General features: G+C 29.8%; 2 protein-coding genes across 6 annotated transcripts in view; one reads left to right on the top strand and one right to left on the bottom strand.

The window, feature by feature from the left end:
* The window catches only part of LOC141457883 (uncharacterized), a 40,267-nt gene that overhangs the window by 3,879 nt on the left and 15,349 nt on the right, over window positions 1–21,039 (bottom strand). The window contains exons 1-3 of one of the 4 annotated variants that reach the window (XM_074135255.1): window positions 946–1,872; window positions 775–861; window positions 562–681 (exon numbers count right to left, since the gene is read on the bottom strand). In XM_074135255.1, coding sequence (XP_073991356.1) covers window positions 562–681; window positions 775–861; window positions 946–970 — 232 coding nt within the window. In that variant the 5' untranslated portion in view covers window positions 971–1,872. Of the gene's footprint in view, window positions 1–561; window positions 682–774; window positions 875–945; window positions 1,873–21,039 lie in introns of those variants that run through there. The other 3 variants (XM_074135256.1, XM_074135253.1, XM_074135257.1) reach the window with 3 other exon arrangements.
* Window positions 2,638–20,648, top strand: LOC141457871 (uncharacterized). 2 transcript variants are annotated; one of them, XR_012460591.1, is made up of 30 exons: window positions 2,638–2,974; window positions 4,031–4,076; window positions 4,143–4,243; window positions 4,372–4,563; window positions 4,647–4,782; window positions 5,755–5,891; window positions 6,038–6,160; window positions 6,248–6,366; window positions 6,441–6,573; window positions 7,080–7,261; window positions 7,643–7,748; window positions 8,514–8,637; window positions 10,230–10,497; window positions 12,571–12,694; window positions 13,583–14,040; window positions 14,117–14,411; window positions 14,857–14,970; window positions 15,176–15,373; window positions 15,496–15,647; window positions 15,757–15,927; window positions 16,630–16,726; window positions 16,826–16,962; window positions 17,060–17,189; window positions 18,048–18,240; window positions 18,683–18,791; window positions 18,899–18,932; window positions 19,013–19,114; window positions 19,827–19,959; window positions 20,113–20,202; window positions 20,294–20,648. XR_012460591.1 is itself a non-coding variant. In XM_074135197.1 (30 exons), exons 1-30 carry the CDS (start codon window positions 2,795–2,797, stop codon window positions 20,363–20,365), a joined length of 4,497 nt encoding a protein of 1,498 aa, XP_073991298.1. In that variant the 5' UTR covers window positions 2,638–2,794; the 3' UTR covers window positions 20,366–20,648. The 2 variants fall into 2 exon arrangements, 1 of the variants encoding a protein (XP_073991298.1); XM_074135197.1 differs by having other exon boundaries at window positions 20,072–20,202.

The raw sequence follows: 21,039 nt of genomic DNA, 5'->3' as shown, positions 1-21,039 counted from the left end.
AAACTTTACTACAAAATAACTCTTATTACTATTAATACAGTTATAAAGCAGGATTTGCCCTATATTTAAAAAAAAAAAAATGGGAATTTTATCTTTTATAGAAAAAAAGAAAAAAATTGTCAAAGTTGGGTGTTTTTCAATGTTACTCTTTTTCTGGGCACTTTTAGACGATCAACCCCTTATACAACTGTCATACCGGTCAGTTTTAATTAAAAGGCGGTAATGAGAATTGTTCTCAAGAAGGAAATCAGGCCAACTGTCGATGAACCTGAAAGGCGATGTGTCTAATAATAGGTTATAACTAGTGATGTACATGAATTAAGAGCTAGCTCAAGCCTGTGATGTTGCAATTTTAGCTCCTTGGATTGAAATCAAAGTTCCTGGTATTCTATACCAGCGTATGCTGGTTCTCCAGCGAATGCTGCTGTTTAAAAACTTCAACAACTCTGATGGTGGTAAATTAATAGTTCAAGAGGATAGCTACAAAATCATAGTTTTGGTAAAATCAGGGTCTGAGGAGTATTCAAATAAATTCACTTATTAAAAAAAAAAAAAAATTACTTTGATATTGGATCAAATAGTAAAGTGTTCTGTTTTTAAAAATCGTAATGCCATTAGTTGTTGGATCTAAGGTGTGCAGTTTCACAAGATATCCACAATGATGACATAAGTCAATTACACCTGAAACAGTAATTCATATAACAACTTCAAAATAATAATTAGCATAAAAATAAAAGCTAGGCGTAATTATTAGCTACTAAATTTACAGCATACTTTGAGATGACAAAAGTGATTTCATTTTTACATATTCTGCTATCAATCGAACCCCGCAGTTGTGATTTACTAAGTACGCATCTTCCGCTAAAAAGAGAAACTTTGAGTGACTAGGGTTGTTATACTTAAGTAAATTGATAAGCTATCATTGTTTTTTACAAAGGTACTCACCATTAGCTTTTACTTGAATGTACATATTTATTAGAAAAATAAAATTCTATGTTTCGTAATTAGGTAATTGGATAAGAAAAGTTATTAGCGAGCAACTCACTTAATTTTAGTGTAAAAACACCTGGTTTTGATTTATTCACCACTTTAAAATATTGATTTTTATTTTATTAACTGATAATTGAAAATGAAAAATGAATCAATAAATGTGCAAAGTGCAAATAATGGCTTATTGATGAAATGCAATTTTTTATTTCTTAATTTATGCATTTGAGATCAGGCGCCCAGCTTCTTTTAAATTACTATATTTTACATTTTATTACTGGACACTAAGGTTGTTGAAAAATAAGGTGGATAAAAGAAATGAGTTTAAGGAATATCGCCTAAGTTCTCGAGTCCGTCAGGATAAACTGAACACCATGAGGCGATTTTGGGCAAATCGTTTGTACATTCTTTCCGACGATCTGCAGCGATTTTTCCATAAATTTAAAAAGTTTTTAGAAAGCATAAATCCCTTCTTTAATTGCGTAGAATATGTGCATTATATAAATGGAGTTCACTTGTATTGTGTACATAGTACATGCTTAGATTGTATACTTGCATTGCACAAATGCATTAAATTAGAGCACTGCTTCTATTATAAATGTATAAATATAATTATAGATGTATTTCTTTCTTTCTGATTTGGTCTGATCGTAAACCAAGAAGCTTTATTTTGAACAAACCTACATGTACAAATATGAGTTCCCTCTCAAATCCTCTTGTGAGCCATCAAAAGTATCATTAAAAGCCCGTAACGAACAAATAAAAAAAACAAAAAATCTAAATAAAAATCCTCCAATTGTTACCTTAAAAAATCCTTTGCGAAAGCAGCATACCTTGTAAATGTAGAATTAAAATTAGGCAATGTCTGACTTACCACAATTATAGTTTTCATAGCTGCCGCTAGATGGTAAAGGCGTGCACTCCTGCTACAATCATTTCAAAATATTAAGAAGAAACAAAAACTTGCCACTACGAGTAAACAAAGAATCAATTCATAGGACAACAAATTTTTTATTGCCGTGAAAATAGATATTTTAATTTATCATAAGTATAGACACAGGCGTTGCTAGCTACTAAGAGAAAACTTAAATTTTGTACAGCTTACAGGGAAAGAAGCAGACAACAAGGATAAAATATTTGATTTGGCATTATAATATTAAAATTAATTCCAATATTTGTGGGAAAAGTAAAGAAAAAAAGTGATTAACATTTTTATAGAGATATTTCGGACCTTTTTTTTGGGTCTAACTTCAAAGCTAAAATTAAACAATATCATCAGAAATGGTGCAACGGTACCTGAGCCTTACATTGCCCGCCAGAAGAGCAGCACATTAGAATGCTCTTAGTACGCGTAGGGTGTACAATAGATGAATTGGGCGAATAGAGCTTTGAAACGACGCAGAACATAATTTATTGGTTAACAGATTTTTTATATTTTGTTTAACCCTTCAGAAGCTGAAATTCAGGGATCTTACTGCCCTGGAACTTTCACGAGTAATTTCAATTTATGAAACAACGTTCAGGCAAATTTCAAGTTTTATCTGTTAGACTATAGCATAGAAAATTAATAAAACAGAGGCCAGGAATAATATCTAAGTTTAATCAATGAAATAATACTGGTAACCTCCCCATTCTCGTTGAAAATGAATCCACTTGATATTACTATAGTAACAAAACAAAAACACTTGCAGACATATTACTAATGTTTATTTCTTGTTCTAGTTCAATGGAAAGAGTGAACATAAAAGTTTTCAAGTTTTTAATATCTTTTTATTGTTAAGTGTTCTGGCATTTTTATTTAACAATAATGGTTCAAATTGATTTAAATGCAATCACGGCCGTTGATCCTTTAGAACTTTCCACACAAGATAAAGAAGAATTTTATGAGAATATAGTATGGATGGATATAGAACAAAATATACCACCAGATAAATTTGAATCATTATTTAAGATTAGTCGTGAGATTTTAAGATACAAAGGTGAACAGGTAGGAGTTGTTTTATGATTTCCCTCAACAGAGGTATTGCACCATACATGAATTTTAAATTGATATTAATTTTTTCTACCTCTATTTTATCTTAACAAGTGTCTAAGTAAATCAATAACTTATCTTCAGGCAATAACATAGACTACTCAAAACAAATCTAATTGGAAAAAAAAATCTTTAACAATACAATTATTACTATTATATGGATTAAATTTCATTAACAGTTCTTGCAGTATTTAGAAATCAAATATTTAAAAAAAAAAAAAGAAAGGAAATTAGGGAAAAAATAGAATGGGAAACATAGATGGAAGTACAGTTATTAACAAAGATAATTTATTCAATCGATTTATTATGAAATTATTCTGAGTTTTCATTTCACAAAATAGAGTACTATTCATGTTGAATTTTTTATATTGAGTTACTAAAAATACCTGTTTTGTGGTCCTCTAAGTCCAAAATTGCCTTTTGGGTATACCTTTCTGGCGTGAAAGATATTAGTAATCAGAAGTATCATTTTACTAAATCTTTTAGATTTATTCATAGTCGACTCCTAAAACTTTCTTTTAACTAAGTACCCTCTTTTCCATTATTTCAAATCTTCTTTTATTTGAAACAATACTTCAAGTTTATTAAAAAAGAGGAATGTTTAGATGTTCCTCTAACGTTCAATTTTAGTCTAATAGATAACTCTATCATCTAAATGTATAGTTGACTAGAATTTCCAGGAGCGTGAATTCTCGAAAATCAATCAACCAGACATTTTAAGCTAGTTATGTATTTTAAGAAAACAATAAAGTACTTATCAGTTTTACTTGGTCAGTTTTATGAGAAAGTTTGCTTACATTAGTAAGAAGAAAAGAATTTTGTCATCCAATTTCCTATGCTTTGGAAATCCAACGGTTTCCTAGATACTGAGATTGAATAAGTTTCTAAAATTACATATTTTTGTGCAAATCCACAGTATATTGTCACTCACAATCGGAGAAAGTATTGTGGATGATTAAGATTAGTGAAATAATGCCAGAAGTTATGCTGATTGAAGTTCTTTTCTTTTAGGTAGAAACTTTACTGGCAGATCTTGATGTACTAGCAGCTAACGCAGGTACCCTAAATTGAATAATTTTGAGTTTTTCCTGTAATAATTACTTAAGTTGATGTTATTTCTAAGGTAACGGTGGAGTTAGGACTGAAAAACATACAGAGGAGTTAGTTGTAGAAATACAAGCTAAAGAAAGAGAATTGTTAGAAGAAAAAGCTCAGGTTGAAAAGGTAATTTCTATCCATTCAGCCCCATGAATCATGTGAAAAAGGAATTATAATTTTGATCATAAATAGTTGAACAAAAAAATCCAAATATATTTTTTAAATAATTACAAATTAATTTTTCAATTTACTAGTTACAACTCGAAGTAGCGGACTTACAAAAAGAAAAGAATGAACTCAGGAGAGAAATCATATTAATACAAAATGAAAACCAAGCTGGTGTGTCAACAAGTTTAAGTGAAGAAAATATTGAAGATGTAGCCCAATTGAAAGAAACTATTCAACATAAAAATAAACATATTTTGCAATTATTATCAGACATAGAGGTTTATAAATTGTATTTGTCATATATGTATCTGTAATTATTTTTCAAAATTTACTCTTAAATTTTGATTAACAATATTTTCAGGTAATCGAAAAAGAAAACGAAATCCTTAATACAAAATTAAGCAGTATTAGAAGAGAGCTTTCAGATGCAACCACTAATTTAACTAAACTGTCTGGCGAAAATATTTCTCTAAGAGAAGCCAACTACAATTTTAAAGGTATGTTCATTAAATCTTCTTTTCCCACATTCAATTTAGAACAGATTTTAGAGGTTTATTAAAAACATTTGTGTTTAATGAGCTGTTTTATTTAAATGGACAATTTTATTTATTCTACCGAACCTTTAACAAAGATTACCGATCATGATCATGGTGAAATATCGATGACGTTCAGATTAGTGACTACTGCCTACTTTACATTTGCGTTCCATTTAAAATATACTAAAATTAAATAAAGCTATTGCAGCTTGTTAAAAAAAAAAGTTAAAAAAATAATTCATTCCAATCAGTTGGAAGACTCAGCTGTTAGTTTTAGCAGCTGAGTTATTCTGCTTGACAAATGACCTTGAGTTGGTTTCGATGAAACTATGAATATCAAATTCCCAACCAAAATACACACTAGATAAAATATATAATGACCCAAGAGACCAATTGACAAATTTTTGGGTTGACTACGGTAACTGAGTACCCTACCATAAAATTATACTACAAAATTGCTTGAACCAAAGATAAATCATTGATGAAATGTGAAACTTTAACAAGTTTTCTGTAGTGAACGAATGTGCAGCAAGGAATATTTGAAAAACACGTATCCTCTTAAAACTAGTCTTACGGTTTAGTGAATTTGAAGTTAATTCCTTCCTGAATATTTCGATTACTTGCTGGCACAGTTAATCTACCTCAGTTTATTGATAAAAAAGTCCAAAACCGGTCAGGGATACAATAAACATGCGTATTACGACGGATAAAATCCAAGGCAAGATGTTTTTATCAATAAATATAAACTGTTTCCTCAAAATAGCTAAAACTCTTGTAATATGATAGTGTAGATTGTAACATTTAGCGAATTAGTTACCTTAAAATTTTGTGGAATGAAAATATTTTTTTCGTTTCATAAAATCTTAAGTGCAGTCACTATAACCTTTTTTGCAAAATGTATTCAGTTGTTCAAATATTGGTTAAATTGTTTAGAAAAAATATCAACAATAGAAGAAAGAAATACAGCTTTATTATCTCAAGTTAACGAATTAATCTCTGAGAAATGTAAAAGAGATGCTCATCTTGATGATTTAATTGATGCATTAGAAGAAAGAGTGGCAAAATGGCAGGTAGATTGAAAATTATTTCAAATTTCTGAAGTATATATTTTCCTGAGTGTTTATACTCTTCAAAGAGTAAATTAAATAATTTTTAAAATTTTCTAACATTAATAAGTAGATTGTAGTTCATTTATTAATTTAACTTATTATTTTAGGAAATATTTTCTTTTAAAGAAAAAGAAGTTGCAGAATTGAAAGCAAAATTAAGTGAAGTATCACAGTTATCAAGCACAAGGCAAACATCCCAAGTTTCAGCCAATTATACTGCTCTTGTGAATGTAATTTTCGTTTTTATGATATTCTTTTTTAGTAATATTGAATTAAGATTAATTAATATATCATCTGATAGTAATAATATTGTTAAGACAATCGAAGAAAAGGAGGAATTAATTGAGGAACTAAGAGGTCAATTGAAGCAAGCTGGGGATGATCTTACAAAAAGTACTGCGGCCTTGCAAGAGTTTAAGAAAACATCTGAAACAAAGTAAAGCTCTGTATTGTAAAATAATATTTTTGATACTACCTCATCAAAGAATTAAACCAATTATATTGTTTTAGGGATAACGAAGAAGATACTTCTAGCAAAGTAGAAGAGCTCAGAGATGAATTGGAAAAAGCTCAAAATCAGGTCGTATATTTACAGGAAAAAGTACATGAAGCAGAACAAGACGCTCAATTTCGAGCAGAAGAGGTAAAATTCTGTTATAATAAAATTTGTCCATAAATGTACCTGAAAGAAGATGGCATCTAAAAAAAAAAATGTAGGTTAGGAATTAGACAGAACTAATGCACATCTTCTCTCCAGATCTTAAGGTTTTTCGGGTTTCACGATTGTCCGGAGCCTTAATAGAGTATCACTGCTCTGTAGACATTGTTCTTAATTTCTACATGCTAGTCATTACCAGAACATGAAATGGACTGGATTCTAAACAAATTGAATTGATTGTCAAACAAATCTGTTTCTAAACTCATCAACTTCATAGTGAAACGAAACAAGATTATTAATTTTGCACAGCAAGTTGTTTCTTTTTTTACATATTCCAATCAATAAAAATTAAGATGTTACTTGGCTAAACAAGTCTAAACGAAATGTTTACTGATTTTTAAAGGAATGTGAAGCAGTTCCTCTGTTTATTTATTTATTTATTTTTTGTTTTATTTAATCCAAAATAATTGAGATATTCTTTCATAATTTAGATGACGGAGCTAATAATCCAATTGAAAGAGTATGAAGATGGTGTTTATGGTTTGGCAGAAGCTAGGAAAGAAATCAAAGATACTAAAAAACAACTTAGTATTCGAGACAAGCAAATTCTTAATTTGGTTCAAGAGATTAATGAATTACATTTGAAAGCTGGTGATGAAATCCAAGTTGATGGGTATGATTTAAATCAATGTTCTTATGGAAGTGTGTGATTTTGTTTTTATTTTAAATAGTTTTAAATATGACACCAAATAGTATTTCGTTTCATTATTTAAATGTAACTTCTATTTTCCATTCATATTTGTATTTCAATGGATAAAAATTAGGGCGGGTTTGGAGTAGTAGTTATGAGCGCATACTAGTAAGTGAAAGATTACCTCTTCGAGTACCGCGATAGTCTTTTCTTTATTTACTGGAAGTGAGTTACAGTAGAGCTTCCGCCTTCCATCCACAACACCAAAATTTGGTTGTTGGGAGTAAAACAACGCCTTAAAAAAGTAGGAGATGGCAAAATACTTTACAGATAAAAATTACATGTGTATTTTTTTTTTTTTAGAGAAAAAATTTTATCTAATGTTGATGATGAAGATAAAATTAGTGAACTGGATTTGAGAACTCAACTAAACCAAGTTCAGCAAACTGCAATTCATTTAAGCGTACAGGTAAAATATATAAATTTATAAAACACAAAAAAATAAAATTTTATCTATCATGTTTCTCCTACTTCAGGCCTACAGCGCGCATAAATTTAAATCCTAGAAAATTTGACTCTTCATGACACTACAACTTTTTGAAATGAAGAATGCAATTAAAGCGCAAAACATTGAATTAATTAATAATTTAATAAGACTGCTAACTTCCGGAAGTGATCACTTAGTACATACATCCATCACTGTACAGTAAGCTGTAAGAGGTTTCTTGAAAGAGAAAATTATAAGAGCATACAGCTTGTCCAGGAAGCCTGGATCACTTCGTGGATGTACCTAAAATTCTAATATTTTACAAGTACTAGAATTGGGAAGTGAAAACCATAGCAACTGAAAAATTATAAGTAGTTAAATAAAACGTTTCTTTACTTCCTTAAACAACCGAAAATTCAGTATGTTTACATTTCAATTTAGTTTAAAGAAAGAGATTCCAAATTTGCCTTCAAAAACATTAAATATAATTTTGAGTTAATGTTTTGCGTTATTTGGTTTGTTTCTTTGCATTACTGAACTTTGTTGGTCTCATCTGCTATTACCCTTTTAAGCTTACATTTTAGCCGAAATAAAAAGGAAATGGCCGGAAATACTACTTCTCCTTAAATTGTCTTTTAAATGTAATCAACAAAGATTAAACTAATTGCTTGTCAAAAGTGTATAAACCCATCACTCTTGCTTTAGTTACCAACTTGCTTTTTATAATATTTTTTTGTTTTATTAAAGAACTTTGACCTTCGAGCTCAAATCAAAATCTTAACTGGTGGCCTAAATTCAAGCAGAGCGAGTGGTTCTATAAATGGGGAAGTAGAAGATACAGGAAAGAAGGTGGTCTCAAAAGAAAGCACAGGTGAACAATTGTTTTCCCTAAAGAGAAGGAGAAATAAAGTTGAAAATTCAATCTGATTTTCATTTATTTAGTTTTCGAATTAAAATACTATTCTTTTAAATTAGAGCACATTGCTAACAATATTTTTTGGATTTCAGAATATTTTACTAATAAATAATAACTTATTTAATAATAAATATTAATTTTACAAAAACCATAATTTATTAAATAAATTTAGAAAATTGGGATTTACAGCGGAGAAAATGTAATTGGGGCTTTACCTTATAAAAGTACCGAATAAACTCCTCACAAGTATCAGTTTAAAAAAAGAAAAAAGAAAATAGCATAGTCACCTGCAAAGTTTTTAAAACTTAACGATAGTTAAAAGAATTATACTTTGTAGGGAGATCTTTATGTTGAAGATTACATTAAATCCTAAAAATAATGTTTAATCCTCTAAAAAGTTGGTTTCATTATTTAAAAAATCAAAAATACTTGAGGTAACTAAAATGTTGACCATAATATTCCTGACATTATGTAGTTGTTAGCACCTAAATTAAATACATATTTGAAAATTGCTAAAAATAACATTCATAAAATATAATGTTACAAATAATTTAATTAATGAAATCTAAGGATTTAAAAACTTTAAGGAAAAATTATAACTAAAGATGTTTTAAAAATATTTAAGCATCATGAAATCTACAAAAAGAAGAAATGTGCCAATTTTGTATACAAAATAGTTTAATAGTTTTTTAAAAAATAACTATCCCAATGAGATTAATTATTCAGATCGCAAATAGTTCTTCAAATATGCTTAAATTTTGACTCAATGGACCAGTCTCATTAATTCATTAATTGAATCCCAAAAACTTTATCAAAGGATTTTATAAATTGCTTCTTTGTACTTCGATGCTTGAAATTTAGAAGCATTTGTAAAAGACGGTACAGTAAAATTTAAGGAGCTAAACGTTTTTATCTACTCTTTTGTTCCGATATTTTGAAAGGATTAAAATATTGTGTTTTAAATGTACTTTCAATTAAGAAAAATAATAGTAAAAAATTAGAATATTAATACCTAGATTTTGTCTATGCGGTACTTGGTAACGTTTTTTCTTTAAAAATTTGTGGTAAAATTTATGAGTAGCATATTTATTGAAGTTTTGCAAGTCTTGTTTTCTTTCTTAATACTCATTTTTACATACCGACATCTTCTAACTTCTAGCTGGTGTAGAAGATCCTTATAAACTTTTCAAACAAAAAGTACTGTAAGGAATTGCCTCATTAAGCAATAATAAGCTGATTACTATATTGAATTTCTTGATAGAGCATGAATTATTAGGGTTCTAAGGACCCAGGCTCTGCAATAGACCGAGCTTTTCTGTTAATAAAAAGCTCTAGGAATTGATAGTTGTTCACTGGGTGGCGCTAGCCTCATAGAAAAATTCTGATGAAAAAGGATTTAATACATTAATGGAAGTTTTGTCGAAAAATTGATAAAATCCTGTAAAGGTTAAAGTTGATAAAATAACATATACTAATTAAATATAATTTGATTGAATTAAACGTAAATAAATTAAGCTCGTTATGTTCATTTTTATTTGTTTTAACAGAGGTAAGAGAACTCGAAGAACGTGTACAAATGTTGATTGAAGAAAATGAAGGCTTACGAAAAGGACTTCATGAAATTATGGAGAGTATTCAAAAACAGGACGGTTCGAGCAATGTCATCATAGAATCTGAAAGTTTAGAAAAAATTCTTGAATTATTGGATGCAAGACATATTAGCGGATGGTATCATCCAGCCATGAGGTTGCAAGCTGCTTTAAATAAGTTACAAGGAATAAATGATGCTCTTCGCCAGCAGCTGCATGAATCCAGGTTACGAAATATACAAGTGTATTATTTTGGTTGTAGTGGTAGAGAGAATTAATAACTGTTACTATTATGAAATAAAAATTATTTCATAATAATTTACAAAGTATTGCATGCACTTAATTTATTTCACAAAGGTTTTACATTTTCCATTTTTTAGCAGATAGATCGAAACAGACCACTAATTAAACACCAGCACACCCTAAACTACAGAACTTAAACGATTTAGTATTAATTAACAATAAACAGTATTACTTAGTACCTTTTTTATAAGATCATTTCTGAAGAAGGGAAATTTCCATTGATATTGTTATCATTAAAGTTCAATTTTTGTGTCATGCACGGTTCAGTCACTACAAAAATTGAGATTTACATGAAATACTAGAATTCCAATTTTAGAGTACATACGCAATCAGACCTGCACAGTTTTTGATTGGAAAATTATTGGTAATGAGCTGTTAAACTTTGATTTACAAAATGCTCTTGTAAATAACCTATTAGTTTTTCTTGAAACGTTTTGAGTGAAAATTGATTTTATGGACGGTTTTAGCACGTGGTTAGTGTATATATTCATCATTCTAAAGTGTAGGCGCGCGTGGCCGCCTACACCCAAATGCTAAGGTGCCCAAGTGGGCGCTGTACGAAATAATAGTAGACAAAGAAGAATAGAAAAAATAAAGAGAAATAAAAGAAAATGGGGAAGGTACTTACCCTTTGCAAGGAGCGATGTGCGTGAGGTATGTTGATAAGCTGCCTGAGAAGCGATGAGAGGAAAGGAAGCTGTGGAGCGGAAGCGTATATATATGTTTATGTAAATGTGTGTGTGTGTGTTGAGCTTTGAGAAAGGGAGGCAATATTTGGGCTCAGGCTCAGAGAAGCGTAACGGAAGTGGAAATGAGGTAAGCGGAAGAGTAAAGGGGGAATAGTGCAATAAGTGCACTATAAGCGGTGGAATATGCGTGAAGCGATATTCTGGAGAGGCGTTTAGATGCGGATGATGCGTACTGTTAGGTGTCAGCGGAAGTGAAGCGGGCTGAGATGCGTTAAAAGTTGCTAAAGCGTGAGCAGAGAGGCGTCTTAAGCAAGGACTAGCAGGGAACTGTACAGACTGGAGGAGTGACCACCTGGTCCAAAAGGAGGTAGTGGGGCAAAGGGTCTAGAATATAGACACACAAACAACGGGGAAAGGAAATAGAAGGTATAGGTAGTGACGCAATTGGATCAGAACCGGAAACAACAAGTTAATATAGACGGAAAGTTTAAGAGAATAAAAAGGTGTAAAATAAGAACATAATAATAAGCGATAAGAAATATGTAGAAAAAGGAAATTAAGGCGGATGCGTACATTAGTACGCGCGCGGGCGCGAGGCTGACTCTCGAGAGACGGACGCTAGCCAAACTGGCCGAATGGTCTCGGTCACGACCGAACACTAAAGTGTTATTTCTATGAACTATACTATCTTTGTTACTGTAAATAAAACATTTGTTAAAATGCTTAGTTTAATGAAATCTGTAGAATAATAGAGATAAGAGTCCACATGCGTACATTATACTACATAATAATTGTAATTGATAATAAAGACCCTGTCTTCTCAAACGCATGTTTCCGCATTCAAAAAATTGGGTTCTCCACCTAAGAGGGGTAAGGCTGAGTAAAAATTTATTAGAAATATCAAGTTTTTTAAATCCACTACACAAGATTATTCCCTATATACTTACGTTTCATTTGATTCTCTTTTTTGCATAAAGATAACTAATGTAAAAGTTAAAGCCAACAGCACGCGGTGTTACCTGGCAGTCACCCATTCAGATATTAACCACTTAAAATGTTGCTTAAATTCGGCGATCGGACGAGCACCGACGGTGCACTTAACGTAGTTGCATGTGAACACTTGCTCAATTATTCTGCAGACTTCATATGGCCGTTGGCAAAAGAGTGGTGTGCTTTCTATCTAATTGCTGGATTAAATCCATTTTTAAAAATTTATTTTCTTACATTAAAGCTTTAACAATTATTTTCAGTACACTTCATTTTTTTTTAATTATTTTTACTCATAACATTGTTTTCTTTTATTTCAGATATAGAGAAAGTTACTTTCAAGCTGAATTACAAACATCGTATCTACGAATCGGTGAATTGGAAGATTCAATATCGAAACCTGATAACGCTGATCTTCCAGTTCCTGCTCCTAGAAAAGTGAAAGTAAGAACATTACACTTATAATAATTTTTAAAATGTCTTTAAAGAGTTAATTTTAGGACTGGTCAGCCTTCCGAAGACCTATGAGGTAGGGAATTAGAGATAGACTTCTCGACTGCGTATATAATTGACGCAAAGCATGCACATCTTTTTCATAAAACAGTGATTACTAGATATTTAATCTGTAACAGCCTAAAAGTGCATTCGTAATCTAATTGGTGATATTCAAGCCTTGAGAAAAGCGAAAGTAATATGGCTATTTGAGAAACTAAATTTTTTTCCCCTCATGCTATCTACTACGTAAACTCTAAGCTCAGTACAACTATCCTACGTAGCATAGACGCTATGATCATTCAATTCTAATCAAATGTCGCACAGAGCAGGGCAGACGTCTTGCAGGGCAGCAGTTATCATCGTTATTGTCAAGACTCACAAAGGAAAACGATTCGGCAACTAAAACTCGATGCAGATGCTCACCGAGGTAATCGTTTCCCATTAGTATTCTGAAGAGAGCAACGATTTTTTGGGGGGGGTTAGTTTCTTGGGAATTCGTCCAGCGCACTCACTTTGGGGTTCCTAACGCTTTACCTTCGCCTTACTTTTGTTGGCTACCAACAATAACGTTTACAACTCCTGTTTTCAGGTCTGTGCTTTTATTTCTCTGGCCCCGACTCCAAATAACTTCAGTATTAACTATTTTACATTTGGGAGCAGTAAATACATTCATAACAAAGAGCCATTCAAAAGCCTTTTACAGTTAAGTTTTCAGCTCTTCGCGTAGCCTTGGTTCTGTTCTATTTTACCACGCTTGGAGTAATTGTCTTCAAAAACTACATAAATTACACGTACTTCGAATAACATTATTTTATTAATTTATTCATTTTTATAAAGGAGGAAGAAGAAGACGAAGAAAAAGAAGTTCAAGAAGAGGGAGACATAGAGGATGTTGCTGAAAATCAACGTGATGTAAATGAAGAACTGAAAACAGAAAAAGAAATAGAAAAGGAAGACGAGAACATTAATACTATTGAAGAAATTAACAATAATCAAAACAAAGACAATATCTTAGAAAATGATGGTAGTTCTGAAGGAAAAACAGATGCTCTTGAAGCCACACTATTTAATATTGAACAATCACGTAAAAAGGAAGAGAGTACTGAAACTGAATTTATAAATTTGGAAACAAATGCAACACAAACTGATTTTCAACACCCATCTAGTGCTGGAAGTGTACGAAGCATCCACAGCAACACTGGCAGGTCAATTAAAAGTGCTGGATCAATAAAAAGTGCAGGTTCCGTTAAAAGTAATGGTTCAAGAAAAAGTTCAACAAATGGAATAAAGCCAGGGTAAGTTTTGATGTGTGTATATAAGTATTCAAGTTTTTTGTATCCATTTAATTGAAATTAATAATTAATCTACTAGGGAAACGGAGGGAAGTGATTTACAGGAAGTGCCAACAAATGAAACCTCAATAAATGCTGTAATAAAAAGTAACGGCCATAAAAATGGATCTAAAACACCAAGTGAAAAACAGAAAAATTCATTTGATGAAAAAGATGTTGATACAAGTGAAGATGGTAATAGCTTCAAAACAAAATTCAGTAGAATCGAAGAAAATGAAATTGATCTCAGAGAAAAGTGTGATGAATTACGTCGTGATTTAGAAACTATTAAAACATCTACAGAAGAAGCTCTTTTAGAGCTTCAAAAAAACAAGGCATGTATTTTGCTAGAAATAAGTGTTTTGTGAATAAATATTGTTTCCTTTTTATTTACATTGATTTCAATACGTTGATAAAATGAAAATCAATTACATTGAATGGATATGCCATTCTTGCGCATATCAAGAAAAGTTCATTGGTAGTAGATTTAGATTAAAACCTGGAATTGATCTTCTGGCTTGAAAACGAACCTCTTATAGATCGAACAGGAGAAATCTCTCCTTTTAATGAGTCCAGGGTTTTCCCAGCTGTCGTTACTATTCAATTATCTATTAAAATTTTTAAAGTTCTCTATTAAACCCCGATTACTGGGTATTAAAATTACTATAAAATAAATGGTTTAAATAACATTAAAACTTTCAAAGAATTGAAACATTGAGATGCATGCACATATAAACAACCAAATTATGTACTGTTTTTAATGCATTACTTTTGGTTTAGGATTTATTATTTGAAGAATTTCATAACGCTATGAGAAAAGTTAATGAACAGTTAGATAAAATGAAAGAAACCACACCAGTTCAATCAACTTTTCAAATATCAAGTCTTGAAAGTGTAAGTGCTTTGTTGGTTAAATTTATCAAGTAAAATTTGTTATTTTTTTTAAATATTCGTTGCTAGTAAGTACATTTTTGTAATTATAATTATTATTTGATGAGAATCAAATTTTGAATGGTCTCAGCAACCATGGAATTAATCTTAAAAGTCTAAGATGTACCCAGATAATCTTTTCTTATAAATACTTAATTTGATATTTCAGGCAGCTGCCACATTCCAATCACAGGAAAGCAAACTATTTAATTATGGTTTAGAATTAGTTGAACAAAAGAAGATTGTAGCTGAAAAAGATGCTATCATTATGACATTGGAAGAAAAATTAAATGTCCTTCAAACTAAATTAGATACAACTATGGTTGAAAATAGGGAATCAAATGATAGAAGAGTAGTCAGTCTGAAAGTAAGTTGAAAAGATTTCAATAAACTATAAACTTCATGAAAGAATCTAGTATATAATGTACATTATGCAATATTTGATTATTTAAACTATAAATATTTTAATTTTTTGGTTTTTCACTTCAGGAAACCGTCACAAACTTTCGGAACATAATAAAGCAAAAAGAAAATGTTATTGAAAAGTATAAAAATTTATTAGAAAAATGCTCTGAAGAATGTGCAAAACTTTCTGAACGAAATAATGAATTAGAAGATAAATTAGCTAAACTCCCGAAAAGGTAAGCAAAACATGTGTATCTGCTAATTCTCTAATTTCATTATTACCAATTTTAGTAAAAATGTAAATGTATATACATATGTATTTTTTTTTTTTTTTTTTAACTTAAGAGAGCCAGTTACTGATTCAAAAGCTGTCACAGTATTAATGGAAAAATGGTTGATTAGAGTACATAATTTAGAAGATGAAATACGAGATCTAACATTTCGATTGAATGAATCGAATTGTGCATTAATTGAAACGAAAAAAGAAGTGGATAATTGGAAAAATATCGCTACAAGGTATAAAAGTGATATCTTTTATTGAAATTTACTTTGATTATTTAGTTTTGTTTTCTGAGCTTAACCAATGCGTTGATTGTTTTTTTTAAAAAATCTTAAAGCTCCGGCAATAAAATATTTAAAAAATTTGGTAAGTCTATTTGTAGGAACTTTCCTCGCCAAGGGATTACAATTTTATTTTATTTAATTTTTTTTTTACACTTCAGCATTTATAAATACTTAATAAAAACTCTAGTACACTCAATTAAATAAAATGTTAACTCTGGGCCAAGGAATGTTGATAATTAATAGTACAAAGTTTTGCTCAATCCAGTAAAAATGCTTTCGGTGCCAATGTGATTTTCGTTTGTCTTCCTATAACATGCAAGTTTCAGCAGTTTCTTGCAAATTCAGTCTCAGCTAGGGAACTCTACAAAAGTTTTTTATATGTTTAACTTTGAAGTGTGCAGGCGTAAAATTTGTAATTACCTGCTATCAGTTGTAGATTATTTCTTTTTTTTTTACGAGTCAGGAAGGTTTTGTTAGAGCATTGCTAAAATGTTGATGACAAAATAGTCTAGAATTGCTTATATTTTGTATCTTACCCAAGTTTTCGATAAGTTCATATCCTCAATAGATAAACTCTAAAAATACAAATTATTCACCACTTATCCTAAACAAGATTGGAATAAAATGTAGCAAATAATTACTTTATTATTTTAGTGCACAAGAAAACTCATCAACAAATGACGTAGAGAATGAATTAATTAAGAGGGATCAAGAAATTGAAGAACTTAAAATGACAATAAATGAAATTAAAGTTTGTATATATCTTACTGACTTAATTTAATTTAGAATTTATTTTTTAGAATAAGTTATGATTAGGTCGGCTTCAAATGATGTTTTACTTATTTTTTAGACAAATGCAGAACTTGGCATTAAAAATAAATTACGAAGTGAAAATTTAAAATTTAAAAAGAAAGAAGAAGAGATGAAAAATAAAATAAAAACATTTGAAGGAGAAATATCTAAACTTAAACATATATGTTCCATCAAGTTAGTATTATTACCTTTTTTTTTTATACAATTATGTAAATTCAATTGCTAACTCTTGTTTTGTGAAAATTGATCATTTATTTTTTTTTGTCTTAAGGTCTTCCAAAAGCACTAACAAGGCTGTTAAAAGAGAATTTACGTTATTAGATAGGATTAAACAGTTAGAAGAGGAATTAGAATCTTGTAAAAATAGAGAAAAGAGTAATCTGCAAATAAGGAAGGATAGAGTTAGTTCTTTTAAAATGAATATTATTTAGTCATGCATCTTTTTGAATACAAACACATCTATTTGGTGTATGCGTCCCATGTTTCTGCCCTTTTCTCTTTTAACTAAAATCTAATCTGTGGAATTAAGTTACTCAAGATAAGTCCAGCATATTTCGAGTAGAATGAATATGATTGAGTAAATTCACAAGCAACGCTATTCATTTTTTTTTCAACTTAATCATATTATTATTATTTTTTTCCGTCACGCGTTCTTCAATCTTTCTATATTATCTTCAATTATAAATTGAAGTTGTTCTATGTTTACTGCAATCTTAATCCAAAAGAATGAGTTAGAGTAATTTCATTCCTTAAGTGTAGCAACACCAATTTTGATTTAGATTGATACTACGATTAAAAATTGGTATTCCAAGCGTTCTACTGTAAATTCTTGTGGATTTCGGTATAAGCAACTATTCAATCATTTGATGTAATGTTATGTGCCATCGTGAAGAGAGCAGGCCACATGAAATGTCCAGCGTTTCATCTGGTTTAACAAATTCTACTTTCTTAATTTTAATGTCAACAAGTGTGCCGATGATCTTTCAGAATACCTGAACTAATTACTACTCCGTGATCCTTGAATTTACCTTTTTTATTATTATATTTCGTCTTAGAAACTGTAACATCTTTGTATTCTTTGTTTCTTTTTTCATTTCAATTTTTATTAAACGCTAAATTTAAAAAATCAAATACTATAAATCACCTTCCTATCGTTTCTTTATTATATTTTAAAAATGTTCTATTTTATTCTAAAATATTTTTGCTTTATTCTATTTCCATTATCAAAATTAAAATGATTTTAAAAATATCTTATTTAGTGTGCAGAGGAAGTAACTAAATGGGAAGAAAAGAAAAAATTACAATCAATGAATGAAAAATATAAACATGAAATCAAAGACAAATCATTGCAGATAGAAATGTATGAAACCCAGATAACTAGATTAAAATCAATTATTTCTAAAATGGAAAAAGAACGTGTGGCACTGCAAAGAAGGCTAAAAATAAGCGAAGGTATATAATTTTATAATTTAAATAAAAGCTTAAGTTAAAAAAAGACATTCAATGAGCGGAAAATTCACAATTTAAAGAAGAGAAATTTAAATCTAATAGCAGAAACCTCCTCTTTTCATGAGGTTAAGGGTTTCTCCCACCAGTTGTTGTTGAGCTATCACCTACTAAAAGGTAAAAAGTATTTGCTCCATTGGTCTGAATAACTTATAAAATGAAGGTAGTAATGCAATTTTTTTAGATAGTAGATAGTTTATATTAGATAAAAATTGTAAATTTCAAATAGGTTGTAGCAGACAAACTTAATTTTTGGTATAAACTTTCTAAATCCCCGCGTACTATCCAAATATTATTCTATTTCATCTTTAAAAAGGGTCAACAGTATTTCTGAGCTGTATCAATACTTATTGCAATTTACGCTTTTAATTAATTCTTAATTTGTCAGATATGTTAGCCAAAAGTCTGGCTGGTTTAACAAGCAAAGAAGCTGAATTTATTGAAAAAGAATTTCTAGATGACAATAGATTGAATGGAACACCATTACAGACGCCAAGGTTATTATCTAGCTTTTATCTACATAGCTTTGCTATTTTTTTTTTTTTTTTTTTTTTTTTTTTTTTTTTTAAATAATGAATACTAAAACCGTTGTTATAAATTGCAGGTCAACCACTGACTCCCCTAATAACGAAGATCAGGTAAGATAAAATAGAGTGATAAAATTGTAAAATACAATTTTGCTTTCTATTTATTTTAACAATTAATTATATTTATTTAGAGATTCAAGTTGCAAAGTAAAAAAGATTTAATTAAGGCCGTCTCAGCGTTGAGGAAAGTAATAGCCAAATTAAGAGAGGAAAATTCCAATTTTGTTCATAAGGTAAGGAAAAAACATTGCCTATGATATGTTGTGGCCCAACTTTAAATTCAATTGTATTAGTGACCCAAAAAACAGCCTCTTAAAATGAAATAAATAGAATTGTTAGATTATTTTAGATTGAGCAGAACTTTATTAATAACATGAGTGTTTTTCTTTCGCATTTTTTAAGAACAGATGGTTAGGTCGCAACGCTGATTATTACGTATTGATTTTAAAAAGTTTTAGTAAGGACTAATTTCTTCCACATGATTTGCAATGGAGTTTGGAGCTGATGGAGGATTGCCCACTCAGTAGTTTTGTTACTATAGCTTTGAAGAGTAACTTTCTAGCAAGTTCTTACAAGGCTTGGCTAGAAAATTTGATCAATTTTTATCATAGCACAGTAGATCAGCGTTGTATGGAGGGTTGCTGAAATACTGTCTACATAATTAGAACAGTTGTATTCCTATTAAAATTGTTTACAATCAAATGTGTTGAAATTATACAACTTTTCAAAAATTCATTCAAGGTTCAATGATTGATTTTTGTTATTGTTTGCATTTCGAAAATTTCATTTAAACTCAATAAATGTTCTATAAGAAACAATAAAAGTTACTGTTTGATTTTTTAAAGGAATATTATTCTTCTTAATTTGTTATTGGTAATTAATAATTTCTTTAATTCAACGACACTTAATAATAAGTTATTGACTAATATCCCTTACTTTGTTCAGGATTATGTAAAAAAATTACAAAGTGAACTACAAAAAATGGAGGAGAACTACATGGATGCTGTAGAAAGAAATTTATCACTTGAAGAGCAATTGAGAGACGCTGATGCTAAACTGTGTAATCAATCTTATTTAGGTAATCACATTGATATAACGCTTAGACAAAACATAATATTTTATTTTTTATTTATTATTTTTTTATTTTTTAAAAAACATTATATATTCGAAATATTTTATGAAAAAAAAAGCTGATGGCGCCGGTGATAGGAATGCTTTTCAATTTCTTAAGGATCAGCTGGAACAGAAATGTGAACTCTTGAGCAAAGTTAAGGTATTACTTCAAAGAGCAATTTTGAGAGAAAAACAACTAATACAACAGGTTGTATAAATATATATAAATACATAAAAATTACGATAATTATTTTCGTGCCTCATTAATAAATTACCTATTGATTAATTTTTCATTTCAGGTAACTTTGCTAAAAACATTAGTGCCACCTGAAAAAATGGATTACTACCATAAAGAAGCTCGAGAACCCTAGAATTTTTTTATTTATTTTAAATTCTTTTCACTATATTTAATTTAATGTAGTGCCAATAAAAGAAAAATTATTATTAGGTAATTAAGATTTTAATTAAAGTAATGACTCTTTAAACGTCATGATATTTCAAATTGCTTACAAGTTGAAAATTGTTTGTCAATTAAAAATGCAATTTAATTATGTCACATGTGTCATCACAGTATGTCACATTCACTTCTGTGAATAATCAATTATAATTAGTTTTGCCTTGGTTTTAAAATAAATTCTTTTAAAGAGATGTGAATTATTTTGTACACATATTTTGGTAACAATAAGAGCCGAAATTCTCAGGGGATAAGGCTTTTTGAATCTGTTATACAATATATGTATAACATATGTATATGACTAGTACGGCCGAGCCATTAAGGGATTACTTTTGCCCAACGACAGAAAGAAAATATTTTATTAACTTTTATTATATCTACAAGACAATTTCGAAGTTTCTGATTGAAGACAAATCATTGCCTTGATCTAAGCAAATTTTCAAAATACTGCAGCACAGCACAGGTAACGTATACCAATCCATACAAAAACAGGCTAAATAATATTTAGACAAGACTAGAGAGTTACAATAAAATAATGATTAAAAAAATGATTAAGACGATTAAGAAGAAAGCTAACTGGCTTAAGAGAAA

This window comes from Rhodnius prolixus, unplaced genomic scaffold (genome assembly GCF_049639745.1).
Source record: "Rhodnius prolixus isolate KJV_2025 unplaced genomic scaffold, Rpr scaffold_5, whole genome shotgun sequence".
In the NCBI taxonomy this organism is placed as follows: domain Eukaryota; kingdom Metazoa; phylum Arthropoda; class Insecta; order Hemiptera; family Reduviidae; genus Rhodnius; species Rhodnius prolixus.
The sequence above is the reverse complement of the archived record's forward strand: the minus strand, read 5'-3'. Positions and strand labels throughout refer to the sequence as shown.

Bases quoted from the DNA above. Each gene is read 5' to 3' on its own strand.
- LOC141457871 (XM_074135197.1), top strand. From the start codon at position 2,795: ATGGTTCAAATTGATTTAAATGCAATCACGGCCGTTGATCCTTTAGAA. The intron at 4,564-4,646 runs GTTTATAAATTG...CAATATTTTCAG, and splicing joins AATTATTATCAGACATAGAG to GTAATCGAAAAAGAAAACGA. The intron at 19,960-20,071 runs GTAATCACATTG...TGAAAAAAAAAG, and splicing joins GTGTAATCAATCTTATTTAG to CTGATGGCGCCGGTGATAGG.